The sequence below is a fragment of the Phacochoerus africanus genome, chromosome 2, assembly GCF_016906955.1.
Source record: "Phacochoerus africanus isolate WHEZ1 chromosome 2, ROS_Pafr_v1, whole genome shotgun sequence".
NCBI classification, from domain to species: domain Eukaryota; kingdom Metazoa; phylum Chordata; class Mammalia; order Artiodactyla; family Suidae; genus Phacochoerus; species Phacochoerus africanus.
The window spans coordinates 243,759,111-243,775,769 of NC_062545.1; the positions used below are offsets into that span (position 1 = coordinate 243,759,111).

The 16,659-nt window shown below is 39.0% G+C and overlaps 1 protein-coding gene across 2 annotated transcripts in view; it reads right to left on the bottom strand.

The window, feature by feature from the left end:
* Positions 1–16,659, bottom strand: part of ERP44 (endoplasmic reticulum protein 44) — a 105,687-nt gene that overhangs the window by 14,201 nt on the left and 74,827 nt on the right. For both annotated transcript variants that reach the window (XM_047768039.1, XM_047768040.1), the window contains 4 exons: positions 15,379–15,436; positions 13,728–13,844; positions 8,098–8,209; positions 6,798–6,939 (listed from right to left, as the gene is read on the bottom strand). In XM_047768039.1, the coding sequence (XP_047623995.1) occupies positions 6,798–6,939; positions 8,098–8,209; positions 13,728–13,844; positions 15,379–15,436 (429 nt within the window). The remainder of the gene's footprint in view (positions 1–6,797; positions 6,940–8,097; positions 8,210–13,727; positions 13,845–15,378; positions 15,437–16,659) is intronic.

The window sequence follows — 16,659 nt, forward strand, 5'->3', positions numbered from 1 at the left end:
TATACTAACAATGAAATATTAGAAAAGGAATAGAGAAAAAAACCTTTTAAAATCACACCCACAAAAATAAAATACCTAGGAATAAACCTGACCAAGGAGGTGAAAGACTTATATGCTGAGAACTATAAAACATTAATTAAGGAAATTAAACAGGATCCAAAAAAATGGAAGATATTCCATGTTCCTGGATTGGAAGAATTAATACTGTTAAAATGGCCATATTACCCAAAGAAATCTACAGATTTAATGTGATCCCTATCAAATTACCCATGACATTTTTCACAGAATTACAACAAACAATCCAAAAATTTATGTGGAACCATAAAAGACCCAGAATTGCCAAAGCAATCCTCAGGATAGAATACAAAACAGGAGACATAACTCTCCCAGACTTGAGACAATATTACAAAGCTACAGTAATCAACACAGTGTGGTACTGGTACAAAAACACACACATGGACCAATGGAACAGAATAGAGAGCCTAAAAATAAATCCAGATACCTATGGTCAATTAATTTTCAACAAAGAAGGCAAGAGTATAAAATGGGAAGAAGTCTCTTCAGCAAGTGGTGCTGGGGAAACTGGACAGCTGCATGCAAATCAATGAAACTAGAACACACCCTCACACCTTACACAAAAATAAACTCAAAATGGCTTAAAGACTTAAACGTAAGACAAGACACCATCACACTCCTGGAACCGAACACAGGCAAAACATTCTCTAACATCAACCATACAAATGTTTTTTTAGGTCAGACTCCCAGGGTAATAGAAATAAAAACAAAAATAAACAAATGAGACCTAATCAAACTTACAAGCTTTTGCACAGCAAAGGAAATCATAAAACAGAGACATCCTACAGAATGGGAGAAAAGAGTTGCAAAAAATGCAACCAACAAGGGCTTAATCTCCAAAATACACAAACAATTCGTACAACTCAAAAATGACCTAAAAACAGCCCAAATGAAAAATGGGCAGAAGAACTAAATGGAAATTTCTGCAAAGAAGACACAGGGATGGCCAGGAGGCTCATGAAAAAAATGCTCAACATCATTAATTATTAGACAAATGCAAATCAAAACTACAGTGAGGTACCACCTCATTCCAGTCAGAATGGCCATCATTAATAAAGTTACAAATAAATGCTGGAGAGGGTGTGGAGAAAAGGGAACCCTCCCACACTGTTGCTGCGAATATATATTGGTACCACCACTATGGAAAACAGTATGGAGGTTCCTCAGAAAACTAAATATAGGAACTACCATATTATCCGCAATCCCACTCCTGGGCATATATTCAGGAAAAATTATAATTCAGAAAGCTACATATACCCCAATGTTCATTACAGCACTATTCACAATAGCCAAGACATGGAAACAAATTTCCATTAACAGAGAAATGGATTAAGAAGATATAGTACATATATACAATGGAATACTACTCAACCATAAAAAATGAACAGATTAATGCTATTTGCAGCAACATGGATGCAACTAGAGATTCACACACTAAGTAAAGTAAGTCAGAAAGAGAAAGACAAATACCATATGATATCACTTATATGTGGAATCTAAAATATGGAAGAAATGAACCTATCTATAAAACAGAAACAGACTCACAGACATAGGAAACAGACTTGTAGTTGCCAAGGTAGAGGAGGGAGGGAGCAGAATGGACTGGGAGTTTGCTATCAGTAGATGCAAACTATTACATTTAGAATGGATAAGCAATGAGGTCCTACTGTACAGCACAGGGAATTGTATTAGTCTCTTAGGATAGACATGATGGACGATACCAGAAGAAAGGGAATATAAATATATGTATGACTGGGTCACTGTGCTGTACAGCAGAAACTGGCACAACACTGTAAGTCAACTATAATTTTTTAAAAAGAAAAAAAAAAGGCCTCATTTGGGTTAAAAAAAGACCCCCCCCCCAGTTAATGAAAAACAAAATAAGATTCTCAGGATTAAAAGGGAACTTAATTAATGGTGACCTGAGTTTTTAAAAAAATTTCTTTTATCTATCCCTCCTAGCTCTTCATCATTCCACCCATTTCCTGGTTTGTTCCCTATAAGTTCAAGGAGGCAGGCTAATTCATCATAGCAGACTGTCAGATTGCCTAAGTTAGGGAGATTGCCACCTTTATAGCTTTAGTTTCACCCTGTCTCATCTCCTCAGCACAACCATCCTCATTCTGCCACTTACCCAGCCAATCAGCTGTAGTCAACTTTCCCAGTATGAAAGTTTAAGTAATTATGATTATAATTTTTACTGATTTAGTAATTTAGGATAAATAACCTCGATCCCCAAGTTGGGGAACTTCATTCACATTCAAGGAACCTGTTAATTTTCCTAGGAGTAACCTGAAGTCTGTCCTACTGCTTTTTCCTGTTACTGGGGCTTCCAGGGGCAGCTGACATAAGAACCCTTGATTTATTAGGAACAGATGGTATGATGTTTTCTAGCCACAATTTTTTAGAAGGTAAGCTTCTCTAGAAAGTCCTTCTACAGCCTTATACCAGACCCCATCATTTATTCTCTTCTCTCTGGGCTGGAGAACATTTCCTAGACATGCCCTTAAATGCTCTTAGGCTTTAAAACACCCCTCTTTCCTATCTCCATATAAAAGCTATTCCTTTACATTCGGCAAGAAATCAATCTGGTCAAACTATAGAAAAAAAACTAAGTATTCACAAATCTGTGATTTAGTTTGTTACTAGGAAATACTGTCTTCTTCAAACACCTTTCATATTAATACTTACACTCTTTTTCTATGCACTGAAAATGTAACTGCTTTGGTATCAAGTGTTACGAGTTTGGGATTTGGGGGTTCAATATACTCTGACATGAATCCTAGCCCTGCTACTAATTAGCTGTATGGCCTTGCTAGTTATGCTACCTACCTAAACCGCAGTTTCTCTGAAATAAGATATAAACATAACACTAATAGCACCTCCCCTTGCCACCACCGCCCATGCTGCCTGCCTCTAGCACGGGAGGAAACTGCATCATAAATCTGCTTTTTTTCTCCTTACCACAACCATACTTCCTCTAGTTGACCCTAGAAGTGCTGAGTTACTAAGTAAAAGTAATAGTAATTATAGTAATTTCTGGAAACTGCTTATCATTTAAGCCTTAATTACCATGCAGCACAATAACAATTACACAAGCCATTAAATGTGTCAGCGTCCCTTTGCTGCATGTTTTATTTGATTTTTAACACTAACATCTATTCACATAGGCTCAATTTGTAGTTCACACAGCATGTGCCCCCTTACAATTAAAAAAAATATTAGAGATAACAGTGCCTAGGAGGGGAAATCAGGTACCTAAGGGAGAAATTAAAGAAGTACTTTATTTCAAAGAGTTTCAAATATAGTCACTTCTCTTATCTCCCTCCCTGCTCACAGGACTAAACGCTTGCACAACGGGAGAGGATCACTTGCCATTTCCATATTTCTTTGGAGAATCTTATTGGCTCAGTGTCTTTTCACACCAGGGCATAAAAAGAATGCTACCAGCTGATAAATTAGCTTTTCTTAGTCAAGTGCTCATCTTTTGGTCCAGTGAACTAGCACTGGTGGGTAGGGGGAGTGGGACACGTGACAAAGAATATGACCATTTGTCTTATTTTGGGTACGCTGACAGACATACAAAGATGGGACTGGAAATGCTAGAGTGTTTTAAATCTGATTTCAGAACCAGAAGAAAAAGAGCCAAGACAGCCTCTTTCACGGGTTTTCCTTCATGTGTAATGACATTCCTAGGAATAAGAACCAAAGTTGAGCATAGTTTGGTTGCTGACTGGTAAACCTAAACTGAGTCAGCATCCTGTTGACTTTCACTGATTTGGGGCTTTATGCTGTGAATTTCCAGTCAAAGGAAGAAGTAAATAATCAACCCAAGATTTATCTACCACCAAACGTAGGGAAATGTGTTGAAAAGACTTCATGTAAATGACCCATAGGTAGGGTAGCATATTAATGCCAAGCACAGTTACTGTCTGGAAGCTCTAACGTGAGTTCAACAACTAGACTAGGTGCCCTCTCTCCTAAAAAGTTTGTTCTTTTAGCTTGAGCTTGTAGCTTCTGGAAGTAAGCCAATGAAGTAAGAGGAAGAGACACACAACCAGCTAAGATGTTTCTAGTCTATCATAATAGTCAATACTCACATACTTGCTAAAGGGACTATACAATTTCCAATTTTTATCCAAGTAAATGCCAGGATGTCAGGGAGATCTGGATTTTTTAAGGTGGATGCCTGCGACAACTATTCTTTCTTCTTAAATCCAGCATAGTCCTGCCCTCTCAGTTATCCCCCAGCTCCTCACTCTGAGCAAATGATCTTACTTCCTTAGACATAGTTAAGAAGAAGAATCAGACAGGACACTCAGCAGTCTTCTGCTGCTGTCACCAACACAACAATTCCCAAACAACACAAAGAATACTGCATCCTTCCTTTCCTTTCTCACTAGAGAGCAGAGGTTATTTCCTTTCCTATGCTTCTCATTCCTCTCTGTTCCCTATGGCTTTGCTTTATCAGTTACTCTCTTCTCCTTATCTCTTCAATAACTCCTTATTCCATTTGATTCTGTTCCACAAGCATTTATTTAATTGTTTAGTTTCTTGTTACACTAGGGGACGAAAAAAAGAAAAGCTAGAACTTTACTTCATCCTAAGTAGTTTCATCCTAGCTCTCTGGAGCTAACTATTTTTCTTTCCCTTGAGAGGCTAGCTTCTTGCAAGAATTTTCATATCAAAATTTCGTTTCCTCACCAGTCACTCTTCAATTCATTGCAACACAGCCTTTTGATGGGGTCAAATCTAACAGATGCTCCATCTTATCTGATTGAACATTCCTACTTGCTAGAAGTAACCCTCTCTCAAATACCATATTACTCTTTTTTTTTTTTTTGTCTTTTGTTGTTGTTGTTATTGTTGCTATTTCTTGGGCTGCTCCCGCGGCATATGGAGGTTCCCAGGCTAGGGGTTGAATCGGAGCTGTAGCCACCGGCCTATGCCAGAGCCACAGCAATTCGGGATCCGAGCCACGTCTGCGACCTACACCACAGCTCACGGCAACGCCGGATCGTTAACCCACTGAGCAAGGGCAGGGACCGAACCCGCAACCTCGTGGTTCCTAGTCGGATTCGTTAACCACTGCGCCACGATGGGAACTCCCCATATTACTTTTTGGTTTTTCTTTCTCTTCTTTGATTCCATCTTTTCCTCTTCAGTATTTTGCACACGTTCCTCCTTCTATCCTCTCCTTAAATGCTGGTATTCATGAGGTTTCCATTCCTGTTCTAGGTCATCTCATCTGTACAAGACTATATACATCTTCATTGTTCAAGACCCAGCCCTGGAGTTCCCATCGTGGTACAGTGCTTAACGAATCGGACTAGGAACCATGATGTTGCAGGTTCGATCCCTGGCCTTGCTCAGTGGGTTAAGGATCCAGCGTTGCCATGAGCTGTGGTGTAGGTTGCAGATGTGGTTCGGATCCCTCGTTGCTGTGGCTCTGCTGCAGGCCGGTGGCTACAGCTCCGATTAGACCCCCTAGCTTGGGAATCTCCATGTGCCTCGGGAGCAGCCCTAGAAAAGGCAAAAAAAAAAAAAGACCCAGCCCTTATCTCACTGCTGGATCCCAGAGCCATGTAAGCCAGCCGTTCTGGACACTCTTCTCCTTTGTGGCCCACAAGTACCACAAATTCAATATGCCAAGAAAGGGAAATTGTCGTCTCTACTGAAAGGTGGCTCCTCCACTGAGTTCTCAGCTCAGATAGTGGCATCGCAACCCAGTTAGCTGTTGAAATTAGATTTCTGGCCATAACTTCTGGCCTCTCCACTCCCCCATTTACTGAAATACCAAGTCCTCCTATTCCACCTAAAAAATGTCAAGAATCCTGCTTCTCTCCAGCTTTAGTGCTACTGCCAGAATTTAAGTAATTCATTCATTCAAGAATCATCTACTGGTTAGCTATCATCCGCCCCTGTCTGGTTTACTGAACAGCCTCTGAGATTTTATGTTGATTCCCTCTAATCTCTTCTCCAGTTTGCAGCCAGAAATGATCACAAAAACAAAAAACAAAACCAATGCCCTGATTAAAACCCTTCAATGGCTCCACGTAATTAACTTCCTTAACACAGCATCGAAGGGCTTTCACGAACAAGCCCCTACTTCTCTTGACCTCATCCCCTCAGCAACCCTTCCCATCCACTCATATTCAGCTGACAGTCTCTGTAACTGTTTTGCCAACATCACCTTTCTCTAAGCCCTGTCTCCCTCTCACCTCCATGATAAACTACAGAACTTTGGGCCTACTTTAGGCATTAACTACAGAAATCTTGGACTAGGTGTCTCTGCTGAACTCTGTCAGAGCACTTCTCTTCTTATAAAACACAAATGCCTGTTACCCAGCCTACCTAGGATTATAATCTACTTTCCTTGATGTGCTGACAAAGACCAAATTCAATGGAAAATGAATTTCAGAGGTCAAATATTTCTTTCAGAGGGTTACTTCCCAAGCATTTAGGATCACCTAATGCTGGCATTTTAATCTCATAATTCTCAGTCATATATGTTATGATATATAATATCATAATTCTCATAGTCAAATATATTATACTCTGGAGTGGGAAAAAAAAAAAAAAACACCTCTTCCTTCCAAATAACAAATATTACTGTTTCAACATAGGATTATTTAAAAATAAGCAAATATTCAAACAATTGTTTTTAAGTTCATTTTTAAGACACATAGCAGTAATTTTAAAAAACCAAAATGAGTACTTACAATACATCTCTGAAGTCTCCAAACACATACATATGCCTAAAGCTGTCGATAGCTATTACAGGGCAATCTGCTGGAGTTTTCTGTATGTGCAGAAGAGGGTGTCTAAATTTGTCACAGTCAGCATGTAAAAAGTTTATCGTACCTTGAAAAGAAAAAGAGTTTGGAGAAGTAGATTAGAATATTCTTAATTGTATTGTCATAAATTTGAACTTGCAACCTAAATATTATACTTTAAAAAGGTAGGATTTTTATTCTTAGGGCAGGGAATATAATTTTTTAAGAAATTATATGAACTCAATTCAAATTGAAATGCTACAGTGAATTTTTTATTTTCCTTAAGTGGGCAATCATCTGCTCTACAGACTGCCCAGGTCTGGAGAGCAAGTTCCAGAAACTGATATATCCGTTCTCATGGGACGATCTTCATTTCATCAGGGATGCCCTTCCAGGTGCTACTGGTTGACTTTTAATTTAATTCAAGACCCCCATTTTTTTTTTTTTTTTGGTCTTTTTGCCATTTCTTGGGCTGCTCCTGCAGCATATGGAGGTTCCCAGGCTAGGGGTCTAATCAGAGCTGTAGCCACCGGCCTACACCAGAGCCACAGCAACACGGGATCCGAGCCGCGTCTGCGACCTACAACGACAGCTCACGGCAACGCCGGATCGTTAACCCACTGAGCAAGGGCAGGGATCGAACCCACAACCTCATGGTTCCTAGTCGGATTCATTAACCACTGCGCCACGAGAGGAACTCCCCAAAACCCCAAATATTTACGGTGACTAATACAGGCATGGTTCTATACAAAGTCTTCAGTTTAATTTGTTTGACTTTCTTTTCTAACTACTGAGGGAAAGCTCGTGATACCTTAAATTCTTTTTTGAAGCATTGGAGAAGTCCGTGGAGAACTACCCAACTTTGTTTCACTTAGAAACACAGTAAATGTTAATGAGCAATATCGCCGGGACTATCTCTTAGACAGGGTGCAGACATATATGAAGATGCTGGAAGAAAGCTCCTTAAAACACTGTCCACCCATGACCTCACATTTCATATCTGATTTTAAAGAGCTAAAACACTCATGGTTTAAACTTAAAAAAAAATAAAGAAAGAAAACTATGTTTCCTATTATCTCTACTAATGTCTCCCAACCCCATGTTCTCAAGTAAATTCAGGGGTTGAGTAGAGTTTAAATAATTTGTTAACCCACATATGTTTTTGTCCATATAGAAATAACAGAAAAGGGAGAAAGTAAAGACAAAGAGAAAGGAAGGATGTAAATAAACACCTTAATCTTTCTACCTTTTTCACTTATTAACTGTCGGGCTACTTCATTCTGGAATATTTCTAAACTTTCTGTATCTTCCTTCATGTGGAAGAGTATGAGAAAAGGCAGTCCTTCTTCTGTCAATTCCTGTATAGAGAAATATTCAATCAGAATTATCAGACCTCTCCATCCAGCTCCAGCTATTTTCTAGGTAGGAATAATTTAAACCCAACCCATATAACATGCAGCAGGTGCAACATCCCAGGAAAAAGAGATCCAGTGGTGTAAATAAATGTCCTAATGCCTTAAGGAAGAAGGAATACATTTCCTTCGCCTGAAGTATCCAAGAGGACCCACATGTTCTGCTGTACTGTAAGAACTGATTTGCCTTAACTGGGTTGGCCTGTTAGTATTGGAGGAAGCCATGACATTTAAAACCTGAGTCAACCAAAGAAGGAACTATGCTCGTTCTTTTTCAAGATGTTGAATTTAGGGGAGGGTAAATAGTCTTCACGGATAACACTTGAAAAACTGAGTGTGTTAGCAGTAAATAAATTTAACTGATTTGCAAACTTATGTTTATCCTAAGGTTTATTGCAAAAACCACTCTATTTACATGAGACCTACCCAAAACTGAAAAGTGTGATTCAGAGCAAAAGACAAAAACTCCATAATATAGCCATTTTTCAAACAATACACAATTTATCAACATTATTAACAAATACCTGCTACTATATATGCCTTGAAATTTTTTACTATTGTTGTTGGATAATAAAAGGAATGTGGTGAGTAGAAGAATGTTTTGATCATTTACTGTCTCTGACAGTTGCTAAGTTCTGAATCATAAGATAAAGAAAGGGCCTCATTTCCACTCCTTTTTTTTTTTTTTTTTTTTATGGCTGCACCCATGGCATGTGGAGGTTCCCAGGCTAGGGGTCAAATTGAAGCTGTAGCTACTGGCCTATGCCACAGCCACAGCAATGCGATTCCAAGCCACGTCTGTGACCTACACCACAGCTCACGGCAACACCAGATCCTTAACCCACTGAGTGAGGCCAGGGATCAAAGCCGAGTTCTCGTGGATCCTAGTAGCATTTGTTACTGCTGAGCCATGAAGGGAGCTCCTCATTTCCATTCTTTTGCCTATCTCTGTAACTTAGGAATTGCGTCAGCAGAAAGCACACATCCTTATCCTAGAAAAACCTGAAACTGGAACTTATTTCATAGGATAGGAGTTTTCCTCTGCTTCTGTCTCCATGTTTAAGCCTGTTCCACTCAAACACAAGATAAATGATTACGTCTCCCCCACCCGCACCTGCAGCATATGGAAGTCTGAGGCCAGGGAATGATTCACAGCTGTAGCTGTGACCTACATGACAGCTGTGGCAACACCAAATCCTTAACCTACTGTGTCACTGAGCGAACTCCAAGTTTTCTTTTTTTTAGTGAGATATACAGTCAGCTTTCCCTATCCACAGGTTCTGTGGTTGGCTGAATCCCTGGATGTGGAACCCACGGATACTATAGGGCCAACTCTAAGGGACTTGAGCATCCAAGGATTTTGGTACCCGTTGGGATCCTGCAATGAATTCCTGGGGGATACCAAGGGATGACTAATTCATGCACCATAAAATTCACCATTTTACAGTGTAAATTTGGTGGGTTTATTATATTCACAAGGTTGCAAACATCAACACTATCTTATTCCAGAACATTTCATCATCCCCAAAAGAAGCCCTATACTCTTTAGCAGTCACCTCCCATTTCTCTTCCTCCAGCCCCTGGCATCATGTTGCTGTTTTAGCAAAGTGATTTAAAATTTCTTCTGCCTCATTTTTTATCTCTTGGGCTCACATTTGTTTCTTTCTCTACACACAAACTGCAACCACCCCTTCACTGTTCTGTCTTTGGACTTCTCTGCTCTAGCCTGGGAGCATCAACTAGTTCAACAGCCTCAATCACCACCTCAAGCTGGTCCCTCGCTTGTATCTCCAAGAACGGTTCCAGTACCCTCAATACTCAGCATAAATGCACAGGCCCCCCCCCCCCCCGCCCCCTTACTCCCTTATTTCCACTAGTGCTTCTACTTCTCTTAGCCTCTTGGTTTCAGAACAGAAATGCCTTTTTTAGAAAGCCATGCCTGATTCTGCCCCATCACTGGCAAAGGTAGAAATAAATTCTCTCTTCTGAGCTCTTAGAACATTTTCTCTGTACCCCTCATGTGGCATGGGGCATGTCTTTATGTAATATTTTCTGTGCATGTGAACTACTGGACTGAAAACCCCTTAAAGACAGAATCGTATTTTGCTTCTCCTTTGCTCACAGATTTTTGTACACAATTAAGGTGTAATCAACTTAAAATTGAATAAATGAAGACATAAATGTTGCTGAATAAATACTGGGAAAGAGGCTTAGCTGCCTTTTAGAAAATTCAAAAGCTACGAAGTTAAAAATAAAGACAAATATATTACTTTATAACTAAAAAATCAGTAATTGTAACTAAACATTTTTTTGGTGGAGTTCCTATTGTGGCTCAGTGGGTTAAAGACCAGCATCGTCTCTGTGAGGATGCAGCTTCGATCCCTGGCCTTGCTCATCTTGAGTTGCTGCAAACTGTGGCATAGGTCACAGATATGGCTCGGATCCAGTGCTGCCATGGCTGTGGCACAGGCCTCAGCTGCAGCTCTGGTTCGACCCTAGCCCAGCAACTTCCATATGCTAGAGGTGTGGCTATTTAAAAAAAAAAAAAAGGAAAAAAAATTGTTTAAATAAAAAATTTAAAGTGTGGATGAACGTAATAACTTAAAAGAATAATAATAAATAGATAAGTAATTTGAAAATATCTATGTGAATTAGTTTGCTAAACTAATTTATATTATTCATTAACATAGGGGCTGGTAGTTTATGCTGCTAGAGCTTCCAAGTTTCCCTATGTCCATATCCATACCAACATTATTCCTTACCAAGCAGGTATTAAATGATTCAAGAGAGGGATATAAAGACAGCCAGACTTAAGGTTCACACATCTTTCCCCTCAGTTTAAAGGATTTATGGATAGTTGATTATAATATGTGTTACAATAAATTTAAAGAATTATTACACATGACAACTATTGTGGGACAGGAAGCGGGAGGAGAAGAGAGACAGACCCCTGCTTAATTGTTTTAAGATTTTGCAGGTCTATCTCTTTAAATTCTGTTTTGAAACTATACCTTTAAGAATTGCCAAAGCAGGTGAATGATGATGACAAGTTACTAGATCTTTCTAAGCCTCTGAGGACTAAATGAGCTAATACAATAAAAAATATAAGTTAATTTAGCTAAACACACCTGAAGCCCAGAAAACGGAAAAAAGTATCGGGGATGTTCATTTGATAAAAACTAAGCAAGCAAGCAAGAGAAGCAAGCTTTACTGGAACAGAACCACACTGATTTATGTATTGTCTAAAGCTGCTTTTGTGCCACAACAGCAAAGTTAAGTAGTTGCAGGGACTGTATGACCTGAAAATACTAAATTATTTACTATCTGACTTTTTATAGAACTGCCAACCTCTGGAGTCCCCTTGAACCTAATGGTTAAGGACTTAGTGTTATCATTCCTGTGGCTCAGGTTACTGCTGTGGTGTGGGTTAGATCCCTGGCCCAGGAACTTCCACATGCTGTGGGCAGTCAAGGAAAAAAAAAAAAAAAAAAAAAAAGAATAGGAGTTCCCGTCATGGCTCAGTGGTTAATGAATCTGACTAGGAACCATGAAGTTGCGGGTTCAATCCCTGGCCTCGCTTGGTGGGTTAAGGATCCAGGGTTACCGTGAGCTGTGGTGTAGGTTGCAGATACAGTTCGGATCCTGCGTTGCTGTGGTTCTGGTGTAGGCCAGTGGCTACAGCTCCAATTTGACCCCTAGCCTGGGAACCTCCATATGCCACTGGTGCAGCCCTAAAAAGCAAAAAAAAAAAAAAAAATAGCCAACCTCAGTGGGGAGTATATGGGTGTTTTTATTTATTCTGTGATAATTTCTTGAATTGGAAGGCAGCTATGTTCACCACTATACCATCAACAATGCTTGATTTCTTGAAGTGTATATTTAATATGTGAGCTATACACTTACAATTCTCTGAATTATATATGCGTACAGAAGGTTTATTTATTTTTATTTTTTTGGCTTTTTGTATTTTTCTAGGGCCGCACCTGCAGCATATGGAGGTTCCCAGACTAGGGGACTAATGGGAGCTGTAGCTGCTGGCCTTCGCCACAGCCACAGCAATGCCAGATCTGAGCCATGTGTGCAACCTATACCACAGCTCACGGCAACACTGGATCCTTAACCCACTGAGTGAGGCCAGGGATCGAACGCGCAACCTCATGGTTTCTAGTTGTATTTGTTAACCACTGAGCCATGACGGAAACTCCAGAGAAAGTTTTTGTAAACTTTAAAAATTTTTTTAAAAATTGCATTATTAGGGAGTTCCCTTCATGTCTCAGCAGTTAACAAACCCGTCTAGGATCAATGAAGATGCAGGTTTGATCCCTGGCCTTGCTCAGTGGGTTAAGCATCTGGTGTTGCTGCGAGCTGTGGTGTAGGTTGCAGACACAGCTCGGATCACACATTTCTGTGGCTGTGGCATAAGCTGGCAGCTGTAGCTCTGATTAGACCCCTACACTAGGAACCTCCATATACTGCAGGTGCAGCCCTAAAAAGCACACACACGCACAAATTGCATTCTTAGACTGTGGGTTTTAAAAATGAAGGAGTGAAATGAAATGAAAGATATGGAGTTCCCGTTGTGGCCCAGCAGAAACAAATCCAACCAGGAACCATGAAGTTGCGGGTTCGATCCCTGGCCTTCTTCAGTGGGTTGGGGATCCAGCTTTGCCATGAGCTGTGGTGTAGGTTGCAGACGTGGCTCAGATCTGGCGTTGCTGTGGCTGTGGTGAAGGCTGGCAGCAACAGCTCTGATTGGACCTCCAGCATGGGAACCTCTGTATGCCGCAGGTGTGACCCTAAAAAAAGGCTAAAAAGACAAAAAAATAAAAATAAAATAAAGAAATGAAAGATATGTTACAAATACACTAAAGAACAGACAGAGGTACCTCACAGATGCAGCTCTTTATACTTGCTACTCCAACCTCTTGGGTTTTTGTGTGCTGTTTTTGCGAGAGTTGATAAGAGTTTGGGATGGACTTTATTTCAGGTGCATGGGATCACTGAGGACAGTTACATTGTAACTGATAATTGCTTTCATTATTTATGATGAAAAAGGAACACAATTTCATTCTTTTAGGATAGACAAGAATCAGAAAACCCTTCTTATGGCAGAGGATTATTCACTGTATGTAAAATGGAACTATCTGCAGGGCATTGCTTCTAAAGCCATTCCCTTAAACAAAGACCTTCAACCAAGGGTGGGATCAGAATCACCTGAGAAGCATTTTCAAACTCATTTTCAAGGCTATTGTGAACCACCACTATTGCAGGAAATACAACAGTGGGGTTCTGGGATAGCAGAGGTGAAGAACCACTAGCCTGTATTATGGAAATAGCTATAATGTACTTAGGTTCACTGTGTGATTTTTTTTTTTACAACTGATGAGTTTTATAGTAAAAGAGTAAGGTGGGTGGAGGAAGTTTCTTCCTCTTTCAGAAATCTTAATTAAAAATGACACCATACCTCTCCATTTTCAAATGTTATTTCTCGAACAAGTGGAACACATTTATCTTGAATCCAATTGTAAGTCCCATCAAAATTTGTCATATATCCCAAGTACACCATATCTGGAGCAGAATGCTGTTACAAAAACAAAGAAAAACAAATTAAACAAATTTAACCCATACTATCCAAAGTGCTCTTAAAGCCATCTAAGAGCCCAGAAAATCGACAGAGGATACAAAAGGAACAAAAAATATGGAACTTCTGAGAAAGAAGGTATAGATGATAACAAGCTGATAACCCTATGATTGATTATCAGGGACCTCATTATCCAACCTGTGACGACAGGCTCTCTGCTTTCCCTTGGATTTGGGTCAATTAAATGTTTATTAGTATCTTCAGCAGCAGCAGTTAGGCATTGTAAAAAGAATTATCCTAATGATTTAATTTAGCTCTTTATCCTTCAAAAATGTTGGAAGAAAATTTGGAGACATCAAGTGAAAAAGCCTTGAAAAATACATGATACTCTATAAGCCTAACATTTGATCATCTCTAAAATTAATTAATTATGGTATCTGTTTCCACATTCACTCAAAATCAGTACTTATGAAGTGCCTAAAAAGATGATAAATAACAAACATTACCTAAGCCAACTTAGTATGACCAAGCACTGTTGTACCACTCACTATAAGCACCTTTATGTGTTGATGCAATTAATTCTTGAAAATCCCCATAGAACAGATACTGGTATTATCATGGCTATTTTTAATAATGAACATACTAAAGCACAGAGAAGCTAATAAACTTTCCCAGAGTAATACATCTAGAAAGGTGGCATATTTGATATTAAAACAGTCTCATTCCGGAGCTGGTGCTCTTAACAAGCAAACTGGGAGCCACTTAGATTCTGATATTCCAGAGGTGGTTACACTATGTAAGCTATTATTAAAGAAATGCAATTGCTGAAAATATAGGCAAATACCTGTATGAATTCAAAATAGGAAAAAATTCATTCATATGACTACATAAAAAGTGAAAACTTCACTGTGTCAAAATACCACAAAAACATTAAAGTAAAAACTATGAATTGAAAAAATTCCATAAATTTCTACTTGTGTGTGAGAAAAACTGCAATGACAGATCATGAGGTTAATTCAGGGTGACAAATACTGTGATTTTTGCCTCTCTTATTTGTGGCTACCATTGCCTGAGCCTAAGCAGCTGCTTCTAAGGTTTGACACACTTAACTTCTTAGCTAAGGGTTAAAAACGACCTAAAGCTCCTTATTATTATCCAGCAAGTACAGATGAACTTATATCCCAGAAGAACTGGGATTCTGTCTAGTCTCATTCAAGTAGGAGTGATGATAACAGACCACTGAAGTATTTTTCTGAATTTATGTTCCAGGCTGAATGCAAAACAGAGAGGTGGAGGGCCTGGGGCTCAGGGGACCTCTAGTTCCAGCTTGCCACTAAATGCCTGTGTAACTTTAGGCCTCTGTGTCCCCGTCTTTACTTTGAAAGTTTTGGATTAGCACAAAATGATACCATAAGGTTCCTTTCTTTACTAAAGTTGTATGATTCTGTGAACATTAATGTACAAAACTACAGATTATACTACATATTTATTTAAATTATTTTTAAATTATACTCACTAAGAAACAGCAACTTACCCCTGGTGGTTTGTAGACTATGTTGTCTCCACTGTATCTTTCTGGTTTTGAAACAGCCCTAACAGAGAGAAGCAGTAATAATATTTTTTGAGAAAAGTAATAGTGATAATATACCTGAATGAAGTAGAACTGCCTAAGTGTTTTGCAGCATATGAATTCTAACAACTTGAAATATATACTTGTACATCTTCTTTCCTTACAAGATGATGCAATACCAACAAAAACATATATTTAAAGGAAAAATTTAATACTGGAGTTCAAGGTCACTGATGTGGTCACATAAAACAATCATAAAAACATCATTTACTTGTAAGTAGGACTCAACCATGAATTAATTCTCTACTTTTAAAACCAAAACTTCTAAAAAAACAAAAACAGGAGTTCCTGTCGTTACGCAGCACAAATGAATCTGACTAGGAACCATGAGGTTGTGCGTTCGATCCCTGGCCTCACTCAGTGGGTTAAGGATCTGGCATTGCCATGAGCTGTGGTGTTGGCCGCACATGCAGCTCAGATCTAGCATTGCTGCAGCTGTGGTACAGGCTAGCAGATACAGCTCCAATTAGACCCCTAGCCTGGGAACCGCCATATGCCATGGGTGTAGCCCTAAAAAGCAAAATAAATAAATCATACATACATAAAATAAAAAAAAAACAAAAACAAAACAAAAAACAGATAAATTGAAATAACCTACATCATTAAAATATAGTTCCATAAATAAGTAATTTTTAAAATTTGTTCCGTCTCCTATGCCTGGTATGGGCACATAATAGGTGAATAAATACTTGGTGAGTGAACTCTACAACAAGTTTTAAGTCAAAATGGGTAATGTTCTCTTTTTAAATTATCTTTGGATTAATCAAACCCTGACTTATCTCCAGTTTCTGACTAGAGCAGTACAAGAGATAGAGGCAAGTGATGCTAAGCTAGACTGATGACAATGGAACAGAAAGGAAGAACATGCTTCATTCATTCATTTGCTATTTATTATGTGCTTTCCTTTGTATGAGATATGTTCTTGGCATTTGGTACACAGTAGTGAACAAAACTGACACCATGGTCTCAGCAAATTTCCATTTTGGTGGAGAAAGATAAAAAAAGTAGATATTTTTATTTTGAGTGGTTAAAAACAAAAAAGGTACTATGAAGAAAAATAAGTAGATAAAGAATGACAAGTTAGATGACAGTGGTGCTATTTTATATACACTTATCAGGAAAGATCTTTCTGATGAGATGATATTTGGACAAAGCACTTTGGATAGAGGAAGGGCAAAGGCAGAA